General features: G+C 40.9%; 1 protein-coding gene across 1 annotated transcript in view; it reads right to left on the minus strand.

The window, feature by feature from the left end:
• The window catches only part of LAMP1 (lysosomal associated membrane protein 1), a 98,164-nt gene that overhangs the window by 10,749 nt on the left and 61,817 nt on the right, over nucleotides 1-25,598 (minus strand). The window contains exons 5-6 of the mRNA XM_053707764.1: nucleotides 24,266-24,456; nucleotides 22,648-22,770 (exon numbers count right to left, since the gene is read on the minus strand). Of these exons, the coding sequence (XP_053563739.1) occupies nucleotides 22,648-22,770; nucleotides 24,266-24,456 (314 nt within the window). The remainder of the gene's footprint in view (nucleotides 1-22,647; nucleotides 22,771-24,265; nucleotides 24,457-25,598) is intronic.

The raw sequence follows: 25,598 nt of genomic DNA on the forward strand, positions 1-25,598 counted from the left end.
CCTCTACCTTGACTAAGGCCCCAGTTCCAGCTGAAGAAAAACAGCCCCAAAGCATGATGCTGCCACCACCATGCTTCACTGTGTGTATGGTGTTCTTTTGATGATATGCAGTGTTTTTGCGCCAAACATCTCTTTTGGAATTATGGCCAAAAAGTTCAACTTTTGGTTTCATCAGACCAGAACACCTTTTGCAACATGCTTTTGGGAAACTTCAGATGTGTTTTTGCAAAATTTAGCCGGGCTTGGATGTTTGTTTTTTTGGTAAGAAAAGGCTTCCGTCTTGCCACTATACCCCATAGCCCAGACATATGAAAAATACGGGCGATTGTTGCCACATTGTTACCACACAGCCAGTACTTGCCAGATATTCCTGCAGCTCCTTTAATGGTGCTGTAGGCCTCTTGGCAGCCTCCCAGACCAGTTTTCTTCTCGTCTTTTCATCAATTTTGGAGGGACATCCAGTTTCTTGGTAATGTCACTGTTGCACCATATTTTCTTTACTTGATGACTGTCTTCACTGTGTTCCATGGTATATCTAATGCCTTGGAAATTCTTTTGTAACCTTCTCCTGACTGATACCTTTTAACAATGAGATCCCTCTGATGCTTTAGACGCTCTCTGAGGACCATGGCTTTTGCTGTAGGATGCGACTAACAAAATGTCAGGAAAAACCTACTAGAACAGCTGAACTTTATTTGGGGTTAATCAGAGGCACTTTAAATGACGACAGGTGTGTACTGACTCCTATTTAACATGATTTTGAATGTGATTGCTTAATTCTGAACACAGCTACATCCCCAGTTATAAAAGGGTATTCACACTTATGCAACCACATTATTTTACTTTATTTTTATTTCCCTTTACCTAAAATATTTCAGTTTGTTTTTCAATTGAGTTGTACAGTTTATAGGTCACATTAAAGGTGGAAAAAGTTCAGAAATGATTTATCTTTGTCTCATTTTTTTACATCACAGAAACCTGACATTTTAACAGGGGTGTGCAGACTTGTTATATCCACTGTATATATATTTTAACCTTTAACCTCTTGATATTCTGTTGGTGTATAACAGTGCTAGGCATCTGTTGGCATGGGGTAGCATGTAGCACTCTCAGGAAGCTGCACTGTCCCCAGAGTCACAGGCAGTTAATCCCAGACTGGGTGCAAGGCCCATAGGGAAAATTACAATCCTAGGGCTGTGCATGTTTCACACATACATACACACACACACACACACACACATATACATACTGTATATCTCTATATCTATCTATATACAAAACACGGACGGGGACTGCACTCCTAGACCGAACCGGGAACACAACCCATGACCCTGCAACATACTCAGCCCTGGGTGCTTAGTTGCACTGAAATAAAGCTGTGCCGTCACCAGCATGTTGCAGGGTCATGGGATTTGTACCCAGTCCGGTCTAGGAGTGCAGTCCCCTTCCATGTTATGTATATTACTGGGGTGATTGCATAAGCCTGTGCACCCTTCCCTTGTTCCCAGTTTGTTTGGATTTGAGAGCTTGCATTGTGTGGCTGTTTTAGGGTCCCAGGTATTGGAAAGGACCTTGACGTGGTACCTGGGCTTGTCCCATTTGGCCAGATGCGGTAACTAACCTTTCCATTTTTGCTTTTAAATCTTAGCTGTGAGCTTGCTAGTGAGTGCAGGGTTTTCTCTGTGTGTTGTATTAATTTGTTTTGTAATTTCCCCATGGTTCTTGCACCCTGACCTGTCTGGGGTTAACTGCATGTGACTCTGGTCACAGCTTCTTGTGAGTGCCACTGAGCACCCAGGGCTGAGCATGTTGCAGGGTCTTGGGATGTGTACTCGGTCCGGTCTAGGAGTGCAGTCCCCTTCCATGTTTTGTATATTACTGAGGTGATTACATAAGCCTGTGCACCCTTCCCTTGTTCCCAGTTTGTTTGGATTTGAGAGCTTGCATTGTGTGGCTGCTTTAGGGTCCCAGGTATTGGAAAGGACCTTGACGTGGTACCTGGGCTTGTCCCATTTGGCCAGATGTGGTAACTAACCTTTCCATTTTTGCTTTTAAATCTTAGCTGTGAGCTTGCTAGCGAATGCAGGGGTTTCTCTGTGTGATATATATATACACACACACACTATAAAATACAATCTTTAATAGGGGATATCTATACATAAAAGCTGCTTTTATTGAGCCTATAATGTTCCATTCCCAAGCAAAGTTCCATGTATTGTATCTGATCCAAATGAGGGGTCTTTGAGGTCGTGGTTACTAAAGGAGCTGAGATTGAGGTGTTTGAAAAGCAACCCCCTATCTAGCTCCCTATCCTGTCATTCATATATTGCAGTCCTACCCCCTCTGTGATGCCACCATGCACATTTGTGGTGACATTACGGGCACACTCCTATTGCTCCTAGAGTGCCAGCCACTATGCCACCAGCAATAAATCACCCATCCGGTGCTTTGATCAATAATTCCCCTTCATGGCAAGAATGGGTCGTCATGTGCTAACAGGCAGCAATTTGCATGACAACCAGTTCCTGTCATGAAAAACTTAAATTAAATTATTCTTACCTGATAATTTTATTTCCTTCAGATGGAAAAAATCCACAGCTGCATTCATTATCTTTGGGAAGACAATACCAAAGCTAGAGGACACTGAATACTAAAATGGGAGGGCTGAAAAGGTGACCCATTCTGATGGCACCAGGCCTACAATCCCTACCCACAAAAAAAAAAACAGCTTTGTCTGAAGCAGAGGAAACTTTGAAAAAGGACACTGACCCTCAGACAGTCCATAGCCTTGCTAGAGACAGCAGAAATAGACTCAACAGAGCCAACACGCCTCCAGGAGACACCGTCGCCCAGCAGTCAGTCCCCAACAACACACACCTTACTAGAGAAAGGGATCAACTACCGAAAACTCCCAAAAAGGGAGAAAGCATGGAAGAAAAATCAAGGATTGCCGAAAAGACCCTAAATAGGGTGCAACAAGTTCAGATATAAAAATATGGAACCCCGAGAACCAAGTCAAGCTCCCAGAGACCCTAATTGGTCTCGAGAAACAAGGGAGGCAACAGATAGTACAGAAACCACAAGGTGAGGACCGGGAATCTGAAAACAGAGAAAAAAACTCTCTAAATACAGTGCAACCGCACACTAAAAACAACTGAAGAAGGGGTCCTCAAGTCGCAGGATAACTAAGAATATCGAAATATTCAGAAAACAAAAACACGTGCAGCAAACCCAGATAAGCGAACACCTGAGACAACACCACACGCCACAGTCATACCCGGATGACTCTGAAAACAGCATACTTGCAGGCAAGTAAAGAGCAGCTGAAGATAGACAAAACCGTCAGACTGCTTAACATCCACTAAGGAGTGGGCACATCACAGGCCATCCAAAAGCCACCAGTCCTTCCCATATATCCTGAACAGGGAGAAAGCACAGAACCTCAAGAAGGCTCACGAACCTCAAATGACCCGAGGACGAACAACGGATCTCAGATCCTGCTCCAACACTGGACCAACCTAAGCGACAGGCAGGTCTGAAAAACAGGGGAACAGAAGGACCCCAATCACCAGCCCCCAGGGAAGGATGGAATGGGGTGAACTTGGCCACCCCAACAGAGCTCGGGTGCAACCCAAAAGCTCCTTCAATAGGTACTCCCAGGGAGAACCTCATAGGAGATGAACATCAGGAAATGCAGTAGATCCATAAGACCTAGCACAATCCTCTATGAAAGTCTCAACATGGAGACTACAATCTCCACAGATGGAACAGACTGCTCTCCTTTAGAGAATAAAAACACTGGTTCCAACCTCCTGCACACAGTACAGGACAACAACTCTCCAGAGAGAGGAAAACCCCCATCCATAAGGAGGACAAACTACCCCCCAAAGGGAAGAGCATATATAAGAACAGCGCACAAAATTAGCCCTAGTCTGATGAAAACAAAAGCCGAATGAAAATCATCCAGACGTTCTGATGAACACAAAAAAAAACTCCCCCTGAATGGGAGCATACATCGACAAGGCAAACCATAAGGAGCGTTCCGAAACAGAAAACCTGGCCAAGCTGCAAGCAGGCTAAACAAGCTAGTCCTTAGGCCCTAGCCTATGTTCCCTGGAAAAAAAACTGGATCACCCCGAACCAGTCACAGGATCATCAGCTTCCAGATATCCATAAGGATTCCAAACAAAAACAACTATAGGTCCAATGCCCCAGAATTGTGTAAAACAAACACCCCAGGGAACACAATATACCCAGTCTGAAAGAATTCGACCTCACAGGGGAATAACCAGACTAATCCGGAGAACGAGACAAGACTCACTCATAAATCCTAACCCAAAAGGAAGAAAACACCCCTTGCAAGAGTTCAACACTCCAAAAAGGAGCTAAGGCATGACAGAGTCGCGCCAAGACTCTAGAACCAAGGGAGAACACAGAGGACAAAGTCACCCGAAGAGAGAGTAGAACAAAAGCCATACTCCATATCTCCTCAGAGTACGTAACCAGAGGACCACACCTACTGAAAAAAAAATGCAGAGAATCTCAAACCCCGGTAGAAAAAAAAACCCTAAGCAAAGCTCGGAGGAGACAACACAGCCTAATGTCCCAGATAAAGAGACAAACTCCCGAAGGATAGCCACACGGCCTTCCCCATAAGGTGGCCAAAACCGCTAAAGGAGAAAACGAACAAAGTCCAAAGTCTCGACCCGAAGGAAGAGAACCTCAAAAAGGAACAAGTCCAAAAAAGGACAATTCTAAGAGCCCATGAACGGCAAAACCACCAGGAATCGACAGCAAGGAGGCCCTAAGTCCTCCAAACCTCCAACCCACGCGGGGAAGGAATTACTAAAAGTCCCGACGAAATATCGGAAACAGTGTGTGTGTTGCAATGGAACTTCACCGAGTTCCAGTCGACCAGCTTGAAAGGCAAAAAAGGACTGAACCAATCCCCCATGCCTCACTGACCCTCAGGTCCTCTCAGAATGCTTAGCTGAAACTTGTAAAATAAAAACAAGAAATAACACAAATAATAATGTGAAGCACCCGGCGCCCTAACCGGACCAGCCAGGCAGAACAGGCGCCACTTGTCTGAAAAAGGCTGCAAGACAGAAGGATCTGAACCCAATCAGGACCAGCCTGAAACCAAGGTTATCACTGTCAAGGCCGAATATAGTCACCCCCAGAAATGGAGAAATAAACAGACAATCATAAGACTAAACATGTCCTCTCACTAGAACAAACTTCCGTAGAACAGTGCGATCGAAAATCGCGAGTATTGATTCCAGAAAACAAAATTCTCGAAGTAAATAATAAACATGAGCTCAAACCAAATAAAAAATCATCCTAACCAGATTAAAATAAAGGACAAGGCAACCCGTAGGTTATCACCCAAGAAGAACAAACCAACCCGCAGGAACAGCCCAACAGGGATCCTGTTCTTCCAAGCTCAAAACTGGAAAAGGATACTCAAACAAGACTATAAGAAAATTACTTCATTCTCCTATATCCAATTCTGCTAGCCATTCGAAGGAGAAGACAGAGAATTCCCAGATCTATTAAAGGGACACTGAACCCAAATTTTTTCTTTCGTTGTTCAGATAGAGCATGCAATTTTAAGCAACTTTCTAATTTCCTCCTATCAATTTTTCTTCGTTCACTTGCTATCTTTATTTGAAAAACATAATTTATGTAAGAACTTACCCGATAAATTCATTTCTTTCATATTAGCAAGAGTCCATGAGCTAGTGACGTATGGGATATACATTCCTACCAGGAGGGGCAAAGTTTCCCAAACCTCAAAATGCCTATAAATACACCCCTCACCACACCCACAATTCAGTTTAACGAATAGCCAAGAAGTGGGGTGATAAGAAAGGAGCGAAAGCATCCAAAAATAAGGAATTGGAATAATTGTGCTTTATACAAAAAAATCATAACCACCACAAAAAATGGTGGGCCTCATGGACTCTTGCTAATATGAAAGAAATGAATTTATCAGGTAAGTTCTTACATAAATTATGTTTTCTTTCATGTAATTAGAAAGAGTCCATGAGCTAGTGACGTATGGGATAGCAGATACCCAAGATGTGGAACTTCCACGCAAGAGTCACTAGAGAGGGAGGGATAAAATAAAGACAGCCAATTCCGCTGAAAAAATAATCCACAACCCAAATCAAAAAAATGAAATAATAAGCAGCAGAATCAAACTGAAACAGCTGCCTGAAGTACTTTTCTACCAAAAACTGCTTCTGAAGAAGAGAAAAAATCAAAATGGTAGAATTTAGTAAAAGTATGCAAAGAAGACCAAGTTGCTGCTTTGCAAATTTGATCAACAGAAGCTTCATTCCTAAAAGCCCAGGAAGTAGAAACTGACCTAGTAGAATGAGCTGTAATCCTTTGAGGTGGGGACTTACCCGACTCTATATAAGCATGATGAATCAAAGATTTTAACAAAGATGCCAAAGAAATGGCAGAAGCCTTCTGACCTTTCCTGGAACCAGAAAAGATAACAAATAGACGTCTTTCTAAAACCTTTAGTAGCTTCAACATAGTATTTCAAAGCTCTTACTACATCCAAAGAATGTAAAGATCTCTCTTTTGAATTCTTAGGATTAGGACACAATGAAGGGACAACAATTTCTATACTAATGTTGTTAGAATTCACAACCTTAGGTAAAAATTTAAATGAAGTCCGCAACACCGCCTTATCCTGATGAAAAATCAGAAAAGGAGATTCACAAGAAAGAGCAGATAACTCAGAAACTCTTCTAGCAGAAGAGATGGCCAAAAGGAACAAAAACTTTCCAAGAAAGTAATTTAAATATCCAGAGAATGCATAGGTTCAAACGGAGGAGCCTGTAAAGCCATCAGAACCAAATTAAGACTCCAAGGAGGAGAGATTGACTTAATGACAGGCTTGATACGAACCAAAGCCTGTACAAAACAATGAATATCAGGAGGATTAGCAATCTTTCTGTGAAAAAGAACAGAAAGAGCAGAGATTTGACCTTTCAAAGAGCTTGCAGACAAACACTTATCCAAACCATCCTGAAGAAGCTGTAAAATTCTAGGAATTCTAAAAGAATGCCAAGAGAATTTATGAGAAGAACACCAAGAAATGTAAGTCTTCCAGACTAGATAATAAATCTTTCTAGACACAGATTTACGAGCCTGTATCATAGTATTAATCACTGAGTCAGAGAAACCTCTATGACTAAGAATCAAGCGTTCAATCTCCATACCTTCAAATTTAATGATTTGAGATCCTGATGGAAAAATGGGCCTTGAGATAGAAGGTCTGGCCTTAACGGAAGTGTCCAAGGTTGGCAACTTGCCATCCGAACGAGATCCGCATACCAAAACCTGTGAGGCCATGCTGGAGCCACCAGCAATACAAATGAACGTTCCATTAGAATTTTGGAAATCACTTTTGGAAGAAGAACTAGAGGCGGAAAGATATAAGCAGGTTGATAATTCCAAGGAAGCGACAACGCGTCCACTGCTTCCGCCTGAGGATCGCTGGAACTGGACAGATACCTGGGAAGTTTCTTGTTTAGATGAGAGGCCATCAGATATATTTCTGGAAGTCCCCAGATTTGAACAATCTGAAGAAATACCTCTAGGTGAAGAGACCATTCGCCCGGATGTAACATCTGGCGACTGAGATAATCCGCTTCCCAATTGTCTACACCTGGGATATGAACCGCAGAGATTAGACAGGAGCTGGATTCCGCCCATACAAGTATCCGAGATACTTCTTTCATAGCCTGAGGACTGTGAGTCCCACCTTGATGATTGACATATGCCACGGTTGTGACATTGTCTGTCTGAAAACAAATAAACGATTCTCTCTTCAGAAGAGGCCAGAACTGAAGAGCTCTGAAAATCGCACGGAGTTCCAAAATGTTGATTGGTAATTTCGCCTCCTGAAATTCCCAAACCCCCTGCGCTGTCAGAGATCCCCATACAGCTCCCCAACCTGAAAGACTCGCATCTGTTGAGATTACAGTCCAGGTTGGACGAACAAAAGAGGCCCCTTGAATTAGACGATGGTGATTCAACCACCAAGTCAGAGAAGAACGAACATTGGGATTTAAGGATATTAATTGTGATATCTTTGTATAATCCCTGCACCACTGGTTCAGCATACAAAGCTGAAGAGGTCTCATGTGAAAGTGAGCAAAGGGGATTGCGTCCAATGCAGCAGTCATGAGACCTAGAATTTCCATGCACAAAGCTACCGAAGGGAATGATTGAGACTGAAGGTTTCGACAAGCTGAAACCAACTTCAGACGTCTCTTTTCTGTTAGAGACAAAGTCATGGACACTGAATCTATTAGAAAGCCCAAAAAAGTTACCTTTGTCTGAGGAATCAATGAACTCCTTGGTAAATTGATCCTCCAACCATGTCTTTGAAGAAACAACACAAGTTGATTCGTATGAGATTCTGCAGAATGTAAAGACTGAGCAAGTACCAAGATATCGTCCAAATAAGGAAATACAGCAATACCCTGTTCCCTGATTACAGAGAGAAGGGCACCGAGAACCTTTGAAAAGATCCTTGGAGCTGTTGCTAGGCCAAACGGAAGGGCAACAAACTGGTAATGCTTGTCTTGAAAAGAGAATCTCAGGAACTGATAGTGATCTGGATGAATTGGAATATGAAGATATGCATCCTGTAAGTCTATTGTAGACATATAATGCCCTTGCTGAACAAAAGGCAGAATAGCCCTTATAGTCACCATTTTGAATGTTGGTATCCTTACATAACGATTCAATATTTTTAGATCCAGAACTGGTCTGAAGGAATTCTCCTTCTTTGGTACAATGAATAGATTTGAGTAAAACCCCAGACCCCGTTCCAGAACTGGAACTGGCACAATTACCCCAGCCAACTCTAGGTATGAAACACATTTCAGAAATGCCTGAGCCTTTACTAGGTTTACTGGAATGCGTGAGAAAAAATATCTTCTCACAGGCGGCCTTACCTTGAAACCTATTCTGTACCCTTCTGAAACAATGTTCTGAATCCAAAGACTGTGAATCGAATTGATCCAAATATCTTTGAAAAATCGTAACCTGCCCCCTACCAGCTGTGCTGGAATGAGGGCCGCACCTTCATGCGGATTTGGGAGCTGGTTTTGACTTTCTTAAAGGCTTGGATTTATTCCAGACTGGAGAAGGTTTCCAAACGGAAACCGTTCCTTTAGGGGAAGGATCAGGCTTTTGTTCCTTATTCTGACGAAAGGAAGGAAAACTATTAGCAGCCCTATATTTACCTTTAGATTTTTTGTCCAGAGGCAAAAAGGTTCCTTTCCCCCAGTAACAGTTGAAATTATAGAATCCAACTGTGAACCAAATAATTTATTACCTTGGAAAGAAAGAGAAAGCAAAGTTGACTTAGAAGTCATATCTGCATTCCAAGATTTAAGCCATAAAGGTCTTCTAGCTAAAATAGCTAAAGACATATACCTGACATCAATTCTAATGATATCAAAAATGGCATCACAAATAAAGTTATTAGCATGTCGAAGAGGTTTAATAATGCTATAAGCATTATGGTCTGACACTTGTTGCGCTAAAGCCTCCAACCAGAAAGTGGAAGCTGCAGCAACATCAGCCAAAGAAATAGCAGGTCTAAGAATATTACTGAACATAAATAAGCTCTCCTTAGAAAGGATTCAAGCTTCCTATCTAAAGGATCCTTAAAGGAAGTACTATCCACTGTAGGAATAGTAGTACGATTAGCAAGAGTAGAGATAGCCCCATCAACTTTAGGGATTTTGTCCCAAAATTCTAATCTATCAGATGGCACAGGGTACAATTTCTTAAACCTTGAAGAAGGAGTAAATGAAGTACCCAGACTATTCCATTCCCTAGAAATTACTTCTGAAATGGCATCAGGAACTGGAAAAACTTCTGGAATAACTACATGAGGTTTAAAAAACGAATTTAAACGCTTAGTAGATTTAGTATCAAGAGGACTAGACTCCTCCATATCTAATGCAATCAACACTTCTTTAAGTAAAGAACGAATAAACTCCATCTTAAATAAATATTAAGATTTATCAGTGTCAATATCTGAAGCAGAATCTTCTGAACCAGATAGATCCTCATCAGAAACAGATAAGTCAGAATGATGGCGGTCACTTAAAAATTCATCTGAAATATGAGAAGTTTTAAAAGACCTTTTACGTTTACTGGAAGGAGGAATAACAGACAGAGCCTTCCTAATAGAATTAGAAACAAATTCTTTTACATTAACAGGGACATCCTCAACATTAGATGTTGAAGGAAAAACAACAGGTAAAGGGTTATTACTAATGGAGACAATATCTGCGTTAGAAAGCTTATCATGACAACTTTCCAGAAGTAGATTCTGATCCAGGGTCAGGTTGTGATATCTTGCAATATGTAATAGAAAAAACATAATATAAAGCAAAATTATCAAATTCCTTAAATGACAGTTTCAGGAATGGGAAAAGATGCAAAATAAACAAGCCTCTAGCAACCAGAAGCAATAAAAAGTGAGACTTAAATAATGTGAAAAAAAGGTGGAGACTAGAATGACGCCCACATTTTTTGGCGCCAAGTATGACGCCCACATTATTGGCGCCAAGTACAACGCCCATATTTTCGGCGCCATGTATGACGCAACAACCTCTGACGTCAAAAACGACGCCCACATTTTTTGGCGCAAAAAAAGTCTAACAGATATACGTAAAAAAATGACGCAACCACGAACAAACTTCAGGCGTCAATTATGGCGCCGGAAATGACAAAATTTTGCGTCAAAAAAGTTTGCGCCAAAAATGACCCAATAAATTTAAGCATTTTCTGCCCCCGCGAGCCTAACAGCCCGCAGGGAAAAAAGTCAATTGAAAATTTTAAGGTAAGAAAAAATTATTTATTCATATGCATTATCCCAAATAATGAAACCGACAGTCTGAATGAAGGAATACTGATTATCCTGAATCATGGCAAATATAAGTTTAAACACATATTTAGAACTTTACATATAAAGTGCCCAACCATAGCTTAGAGTGTCATAAATAAAATAAGACTTACTTACCCTAAGACACTCATCTACATATAGTAGATAGCCAAACCAGTACTGAAACGAGAATCAGTAGAGGTAATGGTATATAAGAGTATATTGTCGATCTGAAAAGGGAGGTAGGAGAAGAAATCTCTACGACCGATAACAGAGAACCTATGAACTAGATCCCCTAGAGGAAGACCATTGTATTCAAATAGGCAATACTCTCTTCACATCCCTCTGACATTCACTGCACTCTGAGAGGAAAACTGGGCTCCAGCCTGCTGCGAAGCGCATAATGTAGAATCTAGCACAAACTTACTTCACCACCTCCATGGGAGGCAAACTTTGTAAAACTGAATTGTGGGTGTGGTGAGGGGTGTATTTATAGGCATTTTGAGGTTTGGGAAACTTTGCCCCTCCTGGTATGAATGTATATCCCATATGTCACTAGCTCATGGACTCTAGACAGCACTTTTTTATTGGTGGATGAATTTATCCACCAATCAGCAAGAATAACCCAGGTTATTCACCAAAAATGGTCCAGCATCTAAACTTACATTCTTACATTTCAAATAAAGATACCAAGAGAATGAAGAAAATTTGATAATAGGAGTAAATTAGAAAGTTGCTTAAAATTGCATGCTCTATCTGAAAGAAAAAAAATTGGGATTAGTGTCCCTTTAAGGATGGGATCCTCCAGCAACGCCAAAAACGTGCCTCAGGAGGACAGGAAGGCATGCCAGTCTATAACGAAAGGCACAGCATACCTTCGCCAGAGCAAAAGATGACCCGGCCCTGAAGGTTGACCCCTTAAAGCCCCAGGGACAGTCGTTCCCCCGGAGAGCTGAACAGGACCAGGCCATCCAACGCCCGAGGAGCCCCAGTTAACGGAACATGTACAATATCGTAAGCACACTTCTGGGAGTTGCAGATGTGCTAGCGCCATAATTATGGATATGCGGAACCGTGCCATAACCGCCGGAGGGAACAAGCCACCTTCCAGAGAAGGGTAAGCAAAATCCGAGTTACCTGCATGCATAGTAAAAGATTGTGGTAGGGAACATGATAAAAAAACAAAAAAACAAAAACAAACAAAAAAATGTTCAATAACCCCCCCTCAGGAGATAGTAACCTTTGATTCTAAATTACAAAAGCAGTTTCACCGAGACCCAGAGTTATAGTTCATCCCAAAAGGTGGTAGCCTCTCAGGAAAACATTTGCATTACAATACAATCATGACGAAAGTAAAATGAAATGATCTTACCGGAATCTACGCTGTGGAACAGGAACATGGCCCTTCAAGTGTGACAGATAGTAGCATCACTTCTGCCATGGACTTGACAAGTTTTGCTGCCTGCTTTCTTCTCTCAACGCCGATAGCTTGTGGAGCTGTTAATAGGAGTGGGGATGGTTTTGCAGAAAGACTCTCACTGCTTCTCCGTACTCGAACATTCACCCATGCTCTCACTGAGAGACTGACAGGATTACTTAAAACTCCAATACCATACCGAAGAGTACTACCCTCCATAAGAAACTTCTGACACTTCTCTGCCAACCTCCTGGGATGACAGGCAAAGAATGACTGGGGAATGAGGGGAGTGGGAGGAGTATTTAAGCCTTTTGGAAGGGGTGTCTTTGCCTCCTCCTGGTGGCCAGGTTCTGAATTCCCAAAAGTAATGAATGCAGCTGTGGACTCTTTCCATTTATGAAGAAAATAGAAGTGGTTAAACAGGTACAATGACACAAACTCAGCTTTCAAAACTCATATAGGTATGGTGTTCGTTTTCTGTTAGGGTTAAAAAAAAAAAAATCTCTTCTAGAAGGGCTGTGCGATATGGGGGGGGGGGCAGAATAACAACTTGACAAAATATTGCAATTACGATATTAAAATAATTTTTTAAATATACTTTTATTATTGTTATATATTGGATTCCCATAGCAGGACATCTCTTCCAAGTCCCACACCTCTGGGCAGATAGAAAGAATAATGAAACTATTTTATTTCATGGAACTGCAGGCTAAAAACAGGAGTGAACCAAGAAAGTTGGGCAATAATCAAGTGTGCTCTAGGTGTCAGATATTTTGTCAGTAAACACAAAGGAACACATTATAGGCAGCAGTTTAATTACTTTTAAATAGCTAAATTTTATTTGGGTTACAAATTCTGTCATGCCTGATATTTTGTCAACACATACACAGAACCACCACACACATCACACACCAAAAGTATCAAGTTTTCTAAATGCCTTTTGAAATTCTTGATATGAAGAAAAGCACTGACACAAAATGCAAAGATATAGTTAATACAACAGGATTCATTTATAGGTGAGGGAGAAGGATCGAAGACTGAGGGAGACAGAATCTAAGTTGGAAACAGGAAAAGTAACAGATTGATGTAAACTGACAACTTTTATTAGGTATAGAAGTCCTAAAATGATTCTTGTCCACAGTAACTGTGCTATCTTGCCTACAAAACATTTAAAGTGAAAGTCAATCCTAGCATTTGTGAAATGCTAGGATTTACCATTAAAACAAATGATGGGGACTTTCATTCATGAAGTATAAAATACTTTATGCTGAAAGCTCCTTTATTGGTTTCAAGCAATCGCTGATCTGAGCTGCTACAGTGGCACACAGCAGATGCCGGTTTTGCTTTAGAGGTGAAGTTTCCACCTCTTGGCAAATAGCGTGCAGGAAATCCGGTGCCACAGGGAGACAAGCCGGATTTCCCACATGCTATTTGCTAAGAGGTGAAAACACCTCTCAAGCAAAAAAAGCGCTCTGCCGTGGGCTGCCTTAGCAGCTCAGAGCGGCAACGCTTGAAATAAAATAAAGGAGCTTGAATGAAAGTCCCTTTTATTTGTTTCAATGTTCAATCCTAGCGTTTCACAAACAATAGGATTTACCATCACTTTAACCTACAGGGATGTCAGACTGCTGCATAATGGATTATCCTTTATGTTATCCAAGAGATTAAAAGGTACATAAAACAATTGGAGATTAGCATATTAATTTATCACTGCATATCAAAATATGCTTGCAAAATGGCATCTTTCAAAAGTGCCCTTAAACCCTATTTGTTCTGCCAGTGTGTTCCTGGGCAAACTTCCCCCAGGCAATGTCCTTATTTGGAAGCTGCTATATTTTAACTTAGTTTCTGAAGAGTACAGCAAGGACACAGATAATGTACATAACTATTCAATCTTCCCGCTAAACTTCACATAAGGGCTCACCTTCCAGGTGCTGTCTTTCCCCACCTCCCCTAATCTGCATCCCAGTACCGGTGAACGTAACGTGAAGTCACATGAATAGTACAAGCTACGTCCAGCATCTACAGCAAGAGCGTACCTGTGGTCACAGAAACATAGGAGCAACATCAGGGTATAAAGGTGCCAGAAGAAATATAAAAAAAGGGAGCCGCCCATCAGAAAGCCGGACAGATAGCTCAGCATGCTAAGGCACTGTGGCTGAGCTCTGTAGCAACCCAAGGGTTGCAGGTTCGATCCCCGGTGAGTTCCACTCAGTCTTTCATCCTTCTGAGGTCGATACAATGAGCAGCACCTTGAGACCCTTACGGGTGATTAGCCGCGCTTTACAAGTACGCAATACATACATACATACATACATACAGTGACTGTTGCCCCACTGTCTCATAAGCTAGGCGCATGACACTCCACAACCAGAAAGATAGGGAAGTGGTAGTAGCCTTCTGCCCTTTACACTTCCCTGTATAGATGACAAAGAGGAAGATTGTCTGAATTTCTTAGTAGCCTGAAGATAGAACTTCAAGGCGTGAACCACATCTAGATTGTGAAACATTCATTTGCTGAAGGAAGATTAGGACACAAGGAAGGAACAACAATTTCTTGATTAATGGCACGATTAGACACCACCTTAAGGAGGAACCCTAGTTTAGTGCGTAAAACCGCCTTAGCATAAAAAAAACAGATAAGGGGGGGGTCACATTGCAAAGCAGAAATATCAGAAACTCTGCGCACAGAGGCAGTAGTCAACCCAAAAAAAATAAAAAACCTTCCAAGATAATTTTATGTCAACAGTATGCATAGGCTCAAACGGAGCCTGCTGCAAAACACTAAGAACAAGATTGAGACTCCAAGGCGGAGCCCCAGATCTAAACACAGCTCCTAGCCAGAGCCTTAAAAGGACTACACGGGGCGGAGTAAGCTCTGCATCTGAGCGGTCGCATTTCTCATAATAGCTCCGGACAAGTTTGGATAATTTACTCATCCATGACCGCTCAGTGCAGCCCAATTTCCTTTTAAGTTTAGGAATATGTATTAGGGAAGCACCACAAACAACCTGCGACTTAGCCACAGAAGTCTCTAATACATAATCACCGTGAAGGTAGTCGGGTAGTCGCAACCACCATCAGGGATCGGCCATCTTGCTATCCACGTGGCGCCCTGACAACAGCCTGCAGCGAAACATGGAGGTACTTAATGCAGTCATACTAACTCAGCTGGAAGCCTTTGGTGACTTGATGAGTCTTAGATTCAATTATCTCAGGGGAGTGCTTAAGGACTACTCTACACCACTAACCTCTGTGCCAGAACCAACGGCGGACCGAAAGTCTCCAGCGGCCCGCCTCTCAATGCCACGGCATCTCAAGCAGGAACCCATAAAGATCCCTGACGGGCAGAACAGTCATCCTATTCTGACAGAGAAGGAGCCATCAAGGAAGACCTCACCGGTCCTGTTGGATACAGCTGGAGTAAAATTAGCTCCCTTCAATTCCCTGCATACTGAGGCTATAATGGCCGGAACCCCGACAGTGAGGGTCAGACATACCGAGGTCACATACACTTTGCTACATGGTGCAGAGGAGCGGTGGCTCAAGCATAGGCTCCCATATCTCTTAGCTGAGAACGGAATGACTAGTGCGAAGGTTCACAGGAGAGCCTATCCTTCCATAACATACATGTTTGCATCATAGAGGATTCATACCCGACATCTCTCCCCCAGCACAGTTTTAATATAGGCACATTACTACCCCCCTCTCTGGATCAGACTCGTGGCAGACACTGTGGTACCGCTTTGGGGTAGGTTGACTCACGGAAACTCCCCATAGCAGAAGATTAATCTCTCCCATTGAAAAGGTTGTTACACGCTTCCATGAACTGTAAGAATGATGTTGTTGTACTTTATTGTTAACAACTGAGTACTCTGTGGGATTTCTTATCGATACTTGGCTATGCTGACAATTTCCCCATCCTTGACAATCTCGCTCCGTAGCACATGATTGTGTTTACTACATATTTCCCCAAACCTTAATACCAGCAATCCACAAACTCTCTTTACCAAAGTTTTTCATTTTGTTATCTTTACTATTGGAATCACCTTTATTATATAATATCTGAGCATCTGATGTGGTTCACATAGTTTATTATGCTCGGTATTTGTTGTCCTATGCATTACATTGTAATATATGTTTATATCAAGTAAGAGGTACATATCCCGATTACTAATTCATTATCCAGCTCAAGGTACCTACACACCAGTTATTCATTCCAGAGCGAGTATTTTATCTAGGGTGTGTGAATACTATTTTTAAGCTCACTATGAGACAGAGGTAGCTCAGGGATTTTGTAAGTACCACTCACTTCAGTTTACTGGGTTATATTAGCATTCTAAGTTAAAAATACCTAAGCCACAAACCATACTTCCTTACTCTACATACATCATGAAATTACCATGGTATCAAACTAGGTACAGGCTGGCTAAAGCTGTATGCAGTCTGAGTATCGCACCAGAAAAAAGTTTTATAGAAAGTAGATCTGGAGCTACTTATAAAACCTCCTAGATTCTCATTTGTGATACTAATCATTACCATTATTTTAGGCTATTATAGATTAAGTTATTATACAACTAGAAAATTATTCGCCTTACATTTACTGTGTTCAGACTGCTGAACCATGCTCTTATCATGCAACAGCTTGCTAGGTGGCAGACAATTTCACCATTCATTCAACCCAAACACCCTACTATTTCTACTAGTCAGTCTAATTTTAACATGCAAATGTTATTGTTGTGTATATAGCGCTAATATGTTAGATTCTTATCCATGTATACTATATGTAATTAGGATGCCTTCTTCTTGGTTTGAAAAGCACTTTACAGTGTGTAGAAACTTTTTATAACAAATGTTTTCGTTAAAAGAACTATTGTATATACTTTCCCACTCCTCATAGCTGCTCATTTCTACTAACGAGGAAGGAATCACATTAGTTTAGGGCTACCCGAATCTTAGTATACATAAAAGCAAACAGAAAGACCCATCAAATAACTTTATGCCAGACCCAAAACACATGTTTATTCCTTTAGGCTGTTTATATTTTTAGGAGACACTATAGATCCGGAAGAGCAGCTGTATATCAATATCACTAAATATAAGTCTAAAGCTCACCAACACTTAGGCCTATTATTCCCTATATGACCACTATTGGCATCATACTATTGGGCAAATTCCTTGGCAATTAAAATAGATAATGCTAGGGGTTGGGTATCTTGAATACAACACCATACGTAGCTCTTATATGTAGCTCTTTTCCCTTATAGTAAAGCTCCCTATGATTGGTGTCCTCCTCTTTGAATTGCTCATATTTGGCTTGATCACTAACCATCTACATTGCAGATGTTCCTTCCATATCTTGTAAACTAATTTAAAACCTAAAGTCTCATGACACTTCGGTATTTTCTATAACCAATATAAAAAAAACTCTGTCCCCCCCATTCCTCCCCTTTATACAGGGCAGCTCTTGCCCACCGATTCCCCCCCCCAAAAAAATTCCATTTACTATCACATTCTACATTACATTATATAGAAAATGAGGTTTCACCTATACATGCTTTGCATTCGCACTAATACCAGGTTGTTTGCCTTTACAAATGCATTTGGAATTATATGCTTAGCTCACAAATTACTACTATTTTTTTTTTTATTTGAAGTGAAGTATTGTCTCATTGTCCAACTACTATACTGTCTTAACCGGACAATACCTTGTATCTTTGTTATGTTGAAATACAAAAACCTCACTAAAAAATGTGTTTTTTTCTGGGGGGGTTTTAAATAAAAAAAGGACTGCACATCCGGAAGCTTGGCCAATCTTTTGTGCATTAACACCGTCAGGGCCAATATCTGTCCCTCCAGGGAACTAGCAAATAAACCCTTCTCCAGTCCATCCTGGAGTAAAGCTAAAATTCTGGCAACCTTATGCCAGGAAAAGCCACACCCTTCACACCAGTACAAATAAGTCCTCCACACTTTATGGTAGATAAGACGAGTAACTGGCTTAAGAGCTTGAACCAGAGTGTCGATAACACTCTCAGAAAACCCTCTTTTGGCTAAAACTAAGCGTTTAATCTCCACGCAGTGTGGCTCATAGAATCTAGATTTTGATGAACAAAGGGACCCTGAATCAGCAGATCTCTGCAACATGGTAACCTCCACTGAGGAGATGAGGACATCCCCACCAGATCCACAAACCATGTCCTTCACGGCCACGACGGAGCAATAAGAATCACTGATGCTCGCTCCTGCTTGATGCGAGCCACCACACAAGGGAGAAGCGGTTAAAGGGACACTGAACCCAAATTTTTTCTTTTGCGATTAAGATCGAGCATGCAATTTTAAGCAACTTTCTAATTTACTCCTATTATAATTTTTCTTCGTTCTCTTGCTATCTTTATTTGAAAAAGGCATCTAAACTATTAGTTTGGTACAGAACCCTGGACAGCACTTTTTCATTGGTGGATTTATCCACCAATCAGCAAGAACAACCCAGGTTGTTTACCAAAAATGGGCCAGCATCTAAAAAACTTAGATTCTTGCATTTCAAATAAAGATACCAAGATAATGAAGAAAATTTGATAATAGGAGTAAATTAAAAAGTTGCTTAAAATTGTATGCTCTATCTGAATCACAAAAGAAAAAAATTGGGTTCAGTGTCCCTTTAATGCAGGAAAAATATACAAGTCTGAACCTCCATGGTACTGATAGGGCATATATTAGTTCGGCCTGAGGATCCCTCGACCCGTACCTCGGTAGCTTGGTATTGAGGCGGGATGCCATGAGATCTATCTCCGGCATTCCCCACTCGCTGCATATGTCTGCAAACACCTCGGGATGGAGAGACTATTCCCTTGGGTGAAAAGATTGCTTGCTGAGGAAGTCTGCTTCCCAGCTGTCCACACCCGGAATGTGGATCGCTGACAGCATACATCTGAGTCTCCGCCCACTCTAGTATCTGAGATACTTCTCTCATCACCAAGAAACTTCTCGCCCCAACCCGATAGTTGATGTAGGCAACCAAGATGTCCGATTGGAATCTGATAAACTGGGACGAACTCAGAAAGGGCCAAGCCTTCAAGTCATTGAAGATTGGCCGGATTTCCAAAATATTGATTGGAAAGAAGGACTCCTGAGTCCACAGACCTTGTGCCTTCTTGGCACCCCAAACGGCTCCCCAGCCGGAAAGGCTTGCATCCATAGTCACCAGGACGGTCTCAAGAAGCATGTGCCTTGGGACAGATGATTTGGACAGAGCCACCCGAAGAGCGAATCTCGACAGGTTGTCCAGCATGATCTGTTGAGACAGATCTGAATGGTTCCATTGTCTCAGCATGCATAGTTGTAAGGGTCTGAGATGGAATCTGGCAAAAGGAATGATGAGGTCTATACAGGACACCATGTGTCAGATCACCTCCATACACTGAGCCACTGAGGGTCTCGAGGAGACCTGGAGGGCAAGACATGCAGCAGTTAGCTTGCAACTTCTCTGATCTGTGAGGAATATTCTCATGGACATGGAGTCGATTATTGTTCCCAGGAAATTCACCCTTGTACTTGGAGTAAGAACTTTTTTTCCCCAAGTTTATCTTCCATTCATGTGATCGAAGAAGATTGAGAAGGGACTCAATCTTCTTCCGCTAGATGAAAAGATGGTGCCTGTACCAAGATATCGTCCAGGTAAGGCACTACTGCAATACCTTGTGTTCTGGCAACCGCTAGAAGAGCTCCCAGACCCTTTGAAAATATCCTTGGAGCAATAGCTAGGCCAAAACGGAAGAGCTATGAACTGGAAGTGCTGGTCCAGAAAAGCAAACCTCAGGAACTGAAAATGTTTCCTGTGTATCGGGACGTGAAGGTATGCATCATTCAGGTCTACTATGGTCATAAACTGTCCTTCCTGGACCAGAGGAAGGATTGACTGAATTGTCTCCATCTTGAAAGAGGGAACCTGCTTAGGCACTTTAGGCCCAGAATTGGATGAAATGTTACCTCCTTCTTTGGAACCACGAAAAGGTTTGAATAAAACCCCAAACCTCTTTCTGCTGTAGGTACCGGGACAATTTCTCCTAGAGAAGAAAGATCCCGTACGCAACCTAAGGCGGCAGCCCTCCTTTCTAGTCTTGTAGACAGACTGGAGAGTAGGAATATGCCCCTGGGCGGATGAGACATAATCTCCAGGACCCAAAGATCCTGTACATGCTGGAACCAATCGTCTGAAAAAGAGACAGTCTGCCCCCTACTCAATCCGATCCCGGATTCGGGGGGGGCGGGGGGGGGTTCCCCTTCATGCCGATTTGTTCTCTGTGGGCTTTTTAGTCTGTTTGAACTTATTCCAGGACTGAGCCGGCTTCCAAGTACCCTTGGGCTGCTCGGACTTGGATGAGGATTGCTGTGGCTGTGATTTGTCAAAACAAAAAAATTAGACAATTGCCGTCCCATAGGCCTAATTTTCTTGTCCTGCAGTAGGAAGGCACCCTTCCCCCTCCAGTAACCATACAAATAATGGAGTCCAGCCCTGGACCGAATAAAATCATCCCCTTGAAAGGAAGAGAAAGGAGTCTGGATTTAGAAGTCATATTCGCAGACCAAGACTTTAAACAGAGAGCCCGGTGGGCTAGGACCGCAAAGCCAGAAGCCTTTGCATTTATGCAAATAATCTGCATATTCGCCTCACAGATGGATTTTGCAATTCTCAGAGCCTTAATTATCTCCAGAATATCTTCAAGAGGAGTCTCCACCTCAATGAGCTCCGACAGAGTGTCGCACCAGTAGGTAGCGGCTACAGCAGCCGCCGGTTGAAATAAAATCCCTGTATGTTGAAACATCTTCCTCACAAAAAGAACACCATCCCCACCATCAAACATGGAGGTGGAAACATTATGCTTTGGGGGTGTTTTTCTGCTAAGGGGACAAGACAACTTCACTGCATCAAAGGGACGATGGACGGGGCCATGTACCGTCAAATCTTGGGTGAGAACCTCCTTCCCTCATCCAGGGCATTAAAAATTAGTCGTGGGTGGGTATTCCAGCATGATGATGACCCAAAACACATGACAAAGGCAACAAAGGAGTGGCTCAAGAAGAAGCACATTAAAGGCCCTGGAGTGGCCTAGCCAGCCTCCAGATCTTAATCCCATAGAAAATCTGTGGAGGGAGCTGAATGTTCGAGTTGCCAAACGTCAGTCTCAAAACCTTGATGAATTGGAGAGGATCTGCAAAGAGGAGTAGGACAAAATCCCTTCTGAGATGTGTGCAAATCTGGTGGCCAACTACAAGAAACGTCTGACCTCTGATAGCCAACAAGGCTTTTGCCACCAAGTACTAAGTAATGTTTTGGAAAGGGGTCGATTAACTTATTTCACTCATTAAAATGCAAAACAATTTATAAACTTTTTTGAAATGCTTTTTTTTGGATTTTTTGTTGTTATTCTGTCTCTCACTGTTGAAATAAACCTACCATTTCTTTTGGGCAAACGTACAAAATCAGCAGGGGGATCAAATATTTTTTCCCCCTCACTGTATGTTTAATAAAGTGTTTTTACACTTACTAATGAAAATTCAGATAGAGCATGCAATTTTAAGCAACTTTTGAATTCACTCCTTATATCAACTTTTCTTCGTTCTCTTTGTATCTTTATTTGAAAAGCAATAATGTAAGCTTAGGAGAAGGCCCAATTTTGGTTCAGCACCTGGGTAGTGCTTGCCTATTTGGTGGCTAAATGAAGCCAGCAATCACTACCCAGGATGCTGTACCAAAATGACTGCCCTAACAACAATTGGGAGTGTGTGTGTGTGTGTGTGTGTGTGTGTGTGTTTTATGCCCAACCTGTAACCATTCAGTAGAGATAACTTGAAAAACATGTCTTTATTCTCTAGGCTGTTCCTATCAAAATTACAATGGAAACTGTATAAATAAAACCATTTAAAGAATAATCACAGTTGTATTTGTCAGACTTTTTCATTTAGTATTTAGTTGACCAACATTTTTTTTTCTATAGAAGTACCATATTTTCCTGGTCTACAGATTTGTAACAATCTATTTTACCACAAAACTCAGTTATAAACCCTGTCCATACAGTAAAGTAACAGCAGCTAAAAGGTCCATTGACATATTTTACTAACACACACACAAACCACACTATATGCTCTGCCCTATATTTCCGTTCTACAAAATGTCACGTCTACTAATTGGAATAATGTGGTTCGGTAACAAACACATTCTGTTATAATGCCATAGCTACCATACATACTAGGTGAGGCAAATATAAATACATGCAGTGTTACTGAAAATTCTTACCTTAGCAAAACTGAACAATATGTACACACTATCAGATGAGAGGGATAAGTTTGCTGAAGTGTTTGTGCAGCCTCCATGAACGGTCACATTCTTTGGATCTATATTAAAAACGTATAGTCCTTCCTGAAAAAGAAAAAAAAAAAAATGTGTCAGTTTAAAGAGATGCAATATTTTCTGGCATTGTAGTTACAGAATATTCAAAGTTTTGCAAGATAAAAAAGTAGAATTTGCAATGTTTAAAAATAAATTCCCTTAAAAGAAAAAGGACAATGAGAAATATGGATAGTTCATCTGGATGCATGTGGTATATCAAAAATCTTGGTACAGGAAAATGATAAAGATAACAGGAATGTTTGTAACGTAACAGAATTAAAACCAAATAGGTGGGAGGCTGTTAAAAAAGCATAGGTAAATACCAATGGTGCTGCTGTATATATCCTAGGTCAGAAAATACACATGCAACCTTTAGACCAGTGTTTTTCAACCAGTGTGTCGTGGCACACTAGTGTGCCGTGAGAGATCCTCAGGTGTGACGCGGCAGACTGACAGTGCGGGGGTGTCCCTCTTTCAAATTTTGAAATATTGGGAGGTATGTGACAGGCTCATCAGGCATCATTTACAACCATGAAATTGATATTCATTCACAGGCAATCATTATGATTGTTTGTGAATGTATGTAAATATGTCATGTATAGTTTGTAGGAGGCATGGCATGACAGCACAGTACAGTGTGTATATATATATATATATATATATATATATATATATATATATATATATATATATATATATATATATATATATATATATATATATATATATATATATATATATATATTCCAAGTAAGTGCACTCTCACTCGCCAACCTCAACATAGACCAGGGTGCTTGGCAGGATATTCAATCAAGATAGGGATAAGCACTCACTGGATTTAAGTACAATAACTATTTATTGGTAGTGACGTTTCGGGGCATTCACCCCTTCCTCAGACAACGTTGTCTGAGGAAGGGGTGAATGCCCCGAAACGTCACTACCAATAAATAGTTAGTTATTGTACATAAATCCAGTGATTGCTTATCCCTATCTTGATTGAATATATATATATATATATATATATATATATATATATATATATATATATATATATATATATATATATATATATATATATATATCCTCTATTAGGCTACAATGTGTGATTTTGTAAAATTTTGAGATGGTGGTGTGCCACAGGATTTTTTAATGTAAAAAAATGTGCCACGGCAAAAAAAAGGTTGCAAATCACTGCTTTAGACCATGCCAACATATACTACATTACAGTCTGTTGTTACAAGTCACTTGCAAAATATAAGAGACAACACATGGGATATCAAGTAAGCACCATGAAATCTCCTCTATATAAAGCCCCCCCCCCACATTTATTTTTTTACGATTCGATTTTATATTAATAAATTAAAGGCTTTCTGAAAAGTGATCCATACAAACAACATTAACAACATTCAGAGGGTCTTTAATTTATTCATATAAAATATTTTACATACATACATACAATTAAAAGCAATGTTTTCTCTCTCTCATTGTGGAGAGATATATTGTGGTTACATTACTTTAAAAATACCTTGCCATCTTTTTTCACATAGCTAATGTTTAGCTGCAAGCCCATATTTGCCAGTAAACAATATCCAGATGTTCCATTAACAGTGTAGTTGCCCACTGCGGGAGGTGAAGGAGTTACAGGGGTACTTGTTGGTGTTACTGGGGTGGCTGTTGGTGAGGCTGTTGGTGAAACATCTTCGCTGCATAGGGTTACTGAAAGAAAAAACAAACAATCTTTAAATAGTACAATAAGAATATACAGATGCATGCAACTGCATGAAAGTGTGTGTGTGTGTCAGTGTGTGTGTATGAGTGTGTGTGTGTACACACATACATACATACACTGAGAAGAACAATTTAAGATTATAACAAACTTCCTGAGCAAAATGCATGTGTTTCTGTCCATTTAAACTTTACTCTAAGAGCTTTTTTGGGGGGTCATCAAGAACCGTAAATGAATGCAAAATATTTCTGCAATGCATTGCTTGTCACTTGATATAATGAACACAGACAAAATAAAAGCCACAATATAGGTGAAAAAAGAAGCCCTAATATGTAAATTATAAGTTCTCTAAGCAAACCACTAAGTTTTTGTTCACCCACATCTTCAGGTGGGCGGTAGAGCCAATCATATGCCATACCGCCAGCCCTTAGACTAATACAGAGCATGTTCTTACTCTGTATTATCGTCTGCCTGGAACGTGTTTTTATTCTGATGATTTTAATATACTCCTGAGCAATGTGGACACTTGATAAGTTGTTTAGTAGTTTAACATTTCAGAATGTAACATCAGATACAGAAGTTTACTTGTAGACTATTGAATTTACACTGTTTGCTAGCAAGCTCTTCCCTGCATATTTTTTTGTGCTTAAAAGGGATAGTGAACCCAATTATTTTTCTTTCACTATTCAGACAGAACAACAGAGCATGCAATTTTAAGAAACTTTCTAATTTACTCCTATTATAATATTTTCTTTGTTCTCTTGGTATCTTTATTTTAAAATGCAGGAATGTAAGCTTTACAAGTCGGCCCATCTTTGGTTCAGCACCTGAATAGCACTTGCTGATTGGTGGCTAAATGCCGCCACCAATCAGAAAGCGCAATTCAGGGTGCTGAACTAAAAAAAATGAGCTGGCTCGTAAGCTTACAAACTTTAGGTTTCTCACTGAAATTATTTACAAACAGCGTGTGCAATTAAAGCACAAATGTTTGTAAATGCTTCTCTGGGATCTCCTTTGTCCAGAAATACATATATAGCTTTAGCGTTGCTTTTTGGTAATTAGAAGGCCTCTAAATTCCGCTGCGCACCACACGTGTATTATGCCCAGCAGTGAAGGGGTTAATTAGGTAGCT

This window comes from Bombina bombina, chromosome 3 (genome assembly GCF_027579735.1).
Source record: "Bombina bombina isolate aBomBom1 chromosome 3, aBomBom1.pri, whole genome shotgun sequence".
Taxonomy (NCBI): Eukaryota; Metazoa; Chordata; class Amphibia; order Anura; family Bombinatoridae; genus Bombina; species Bombina bombina.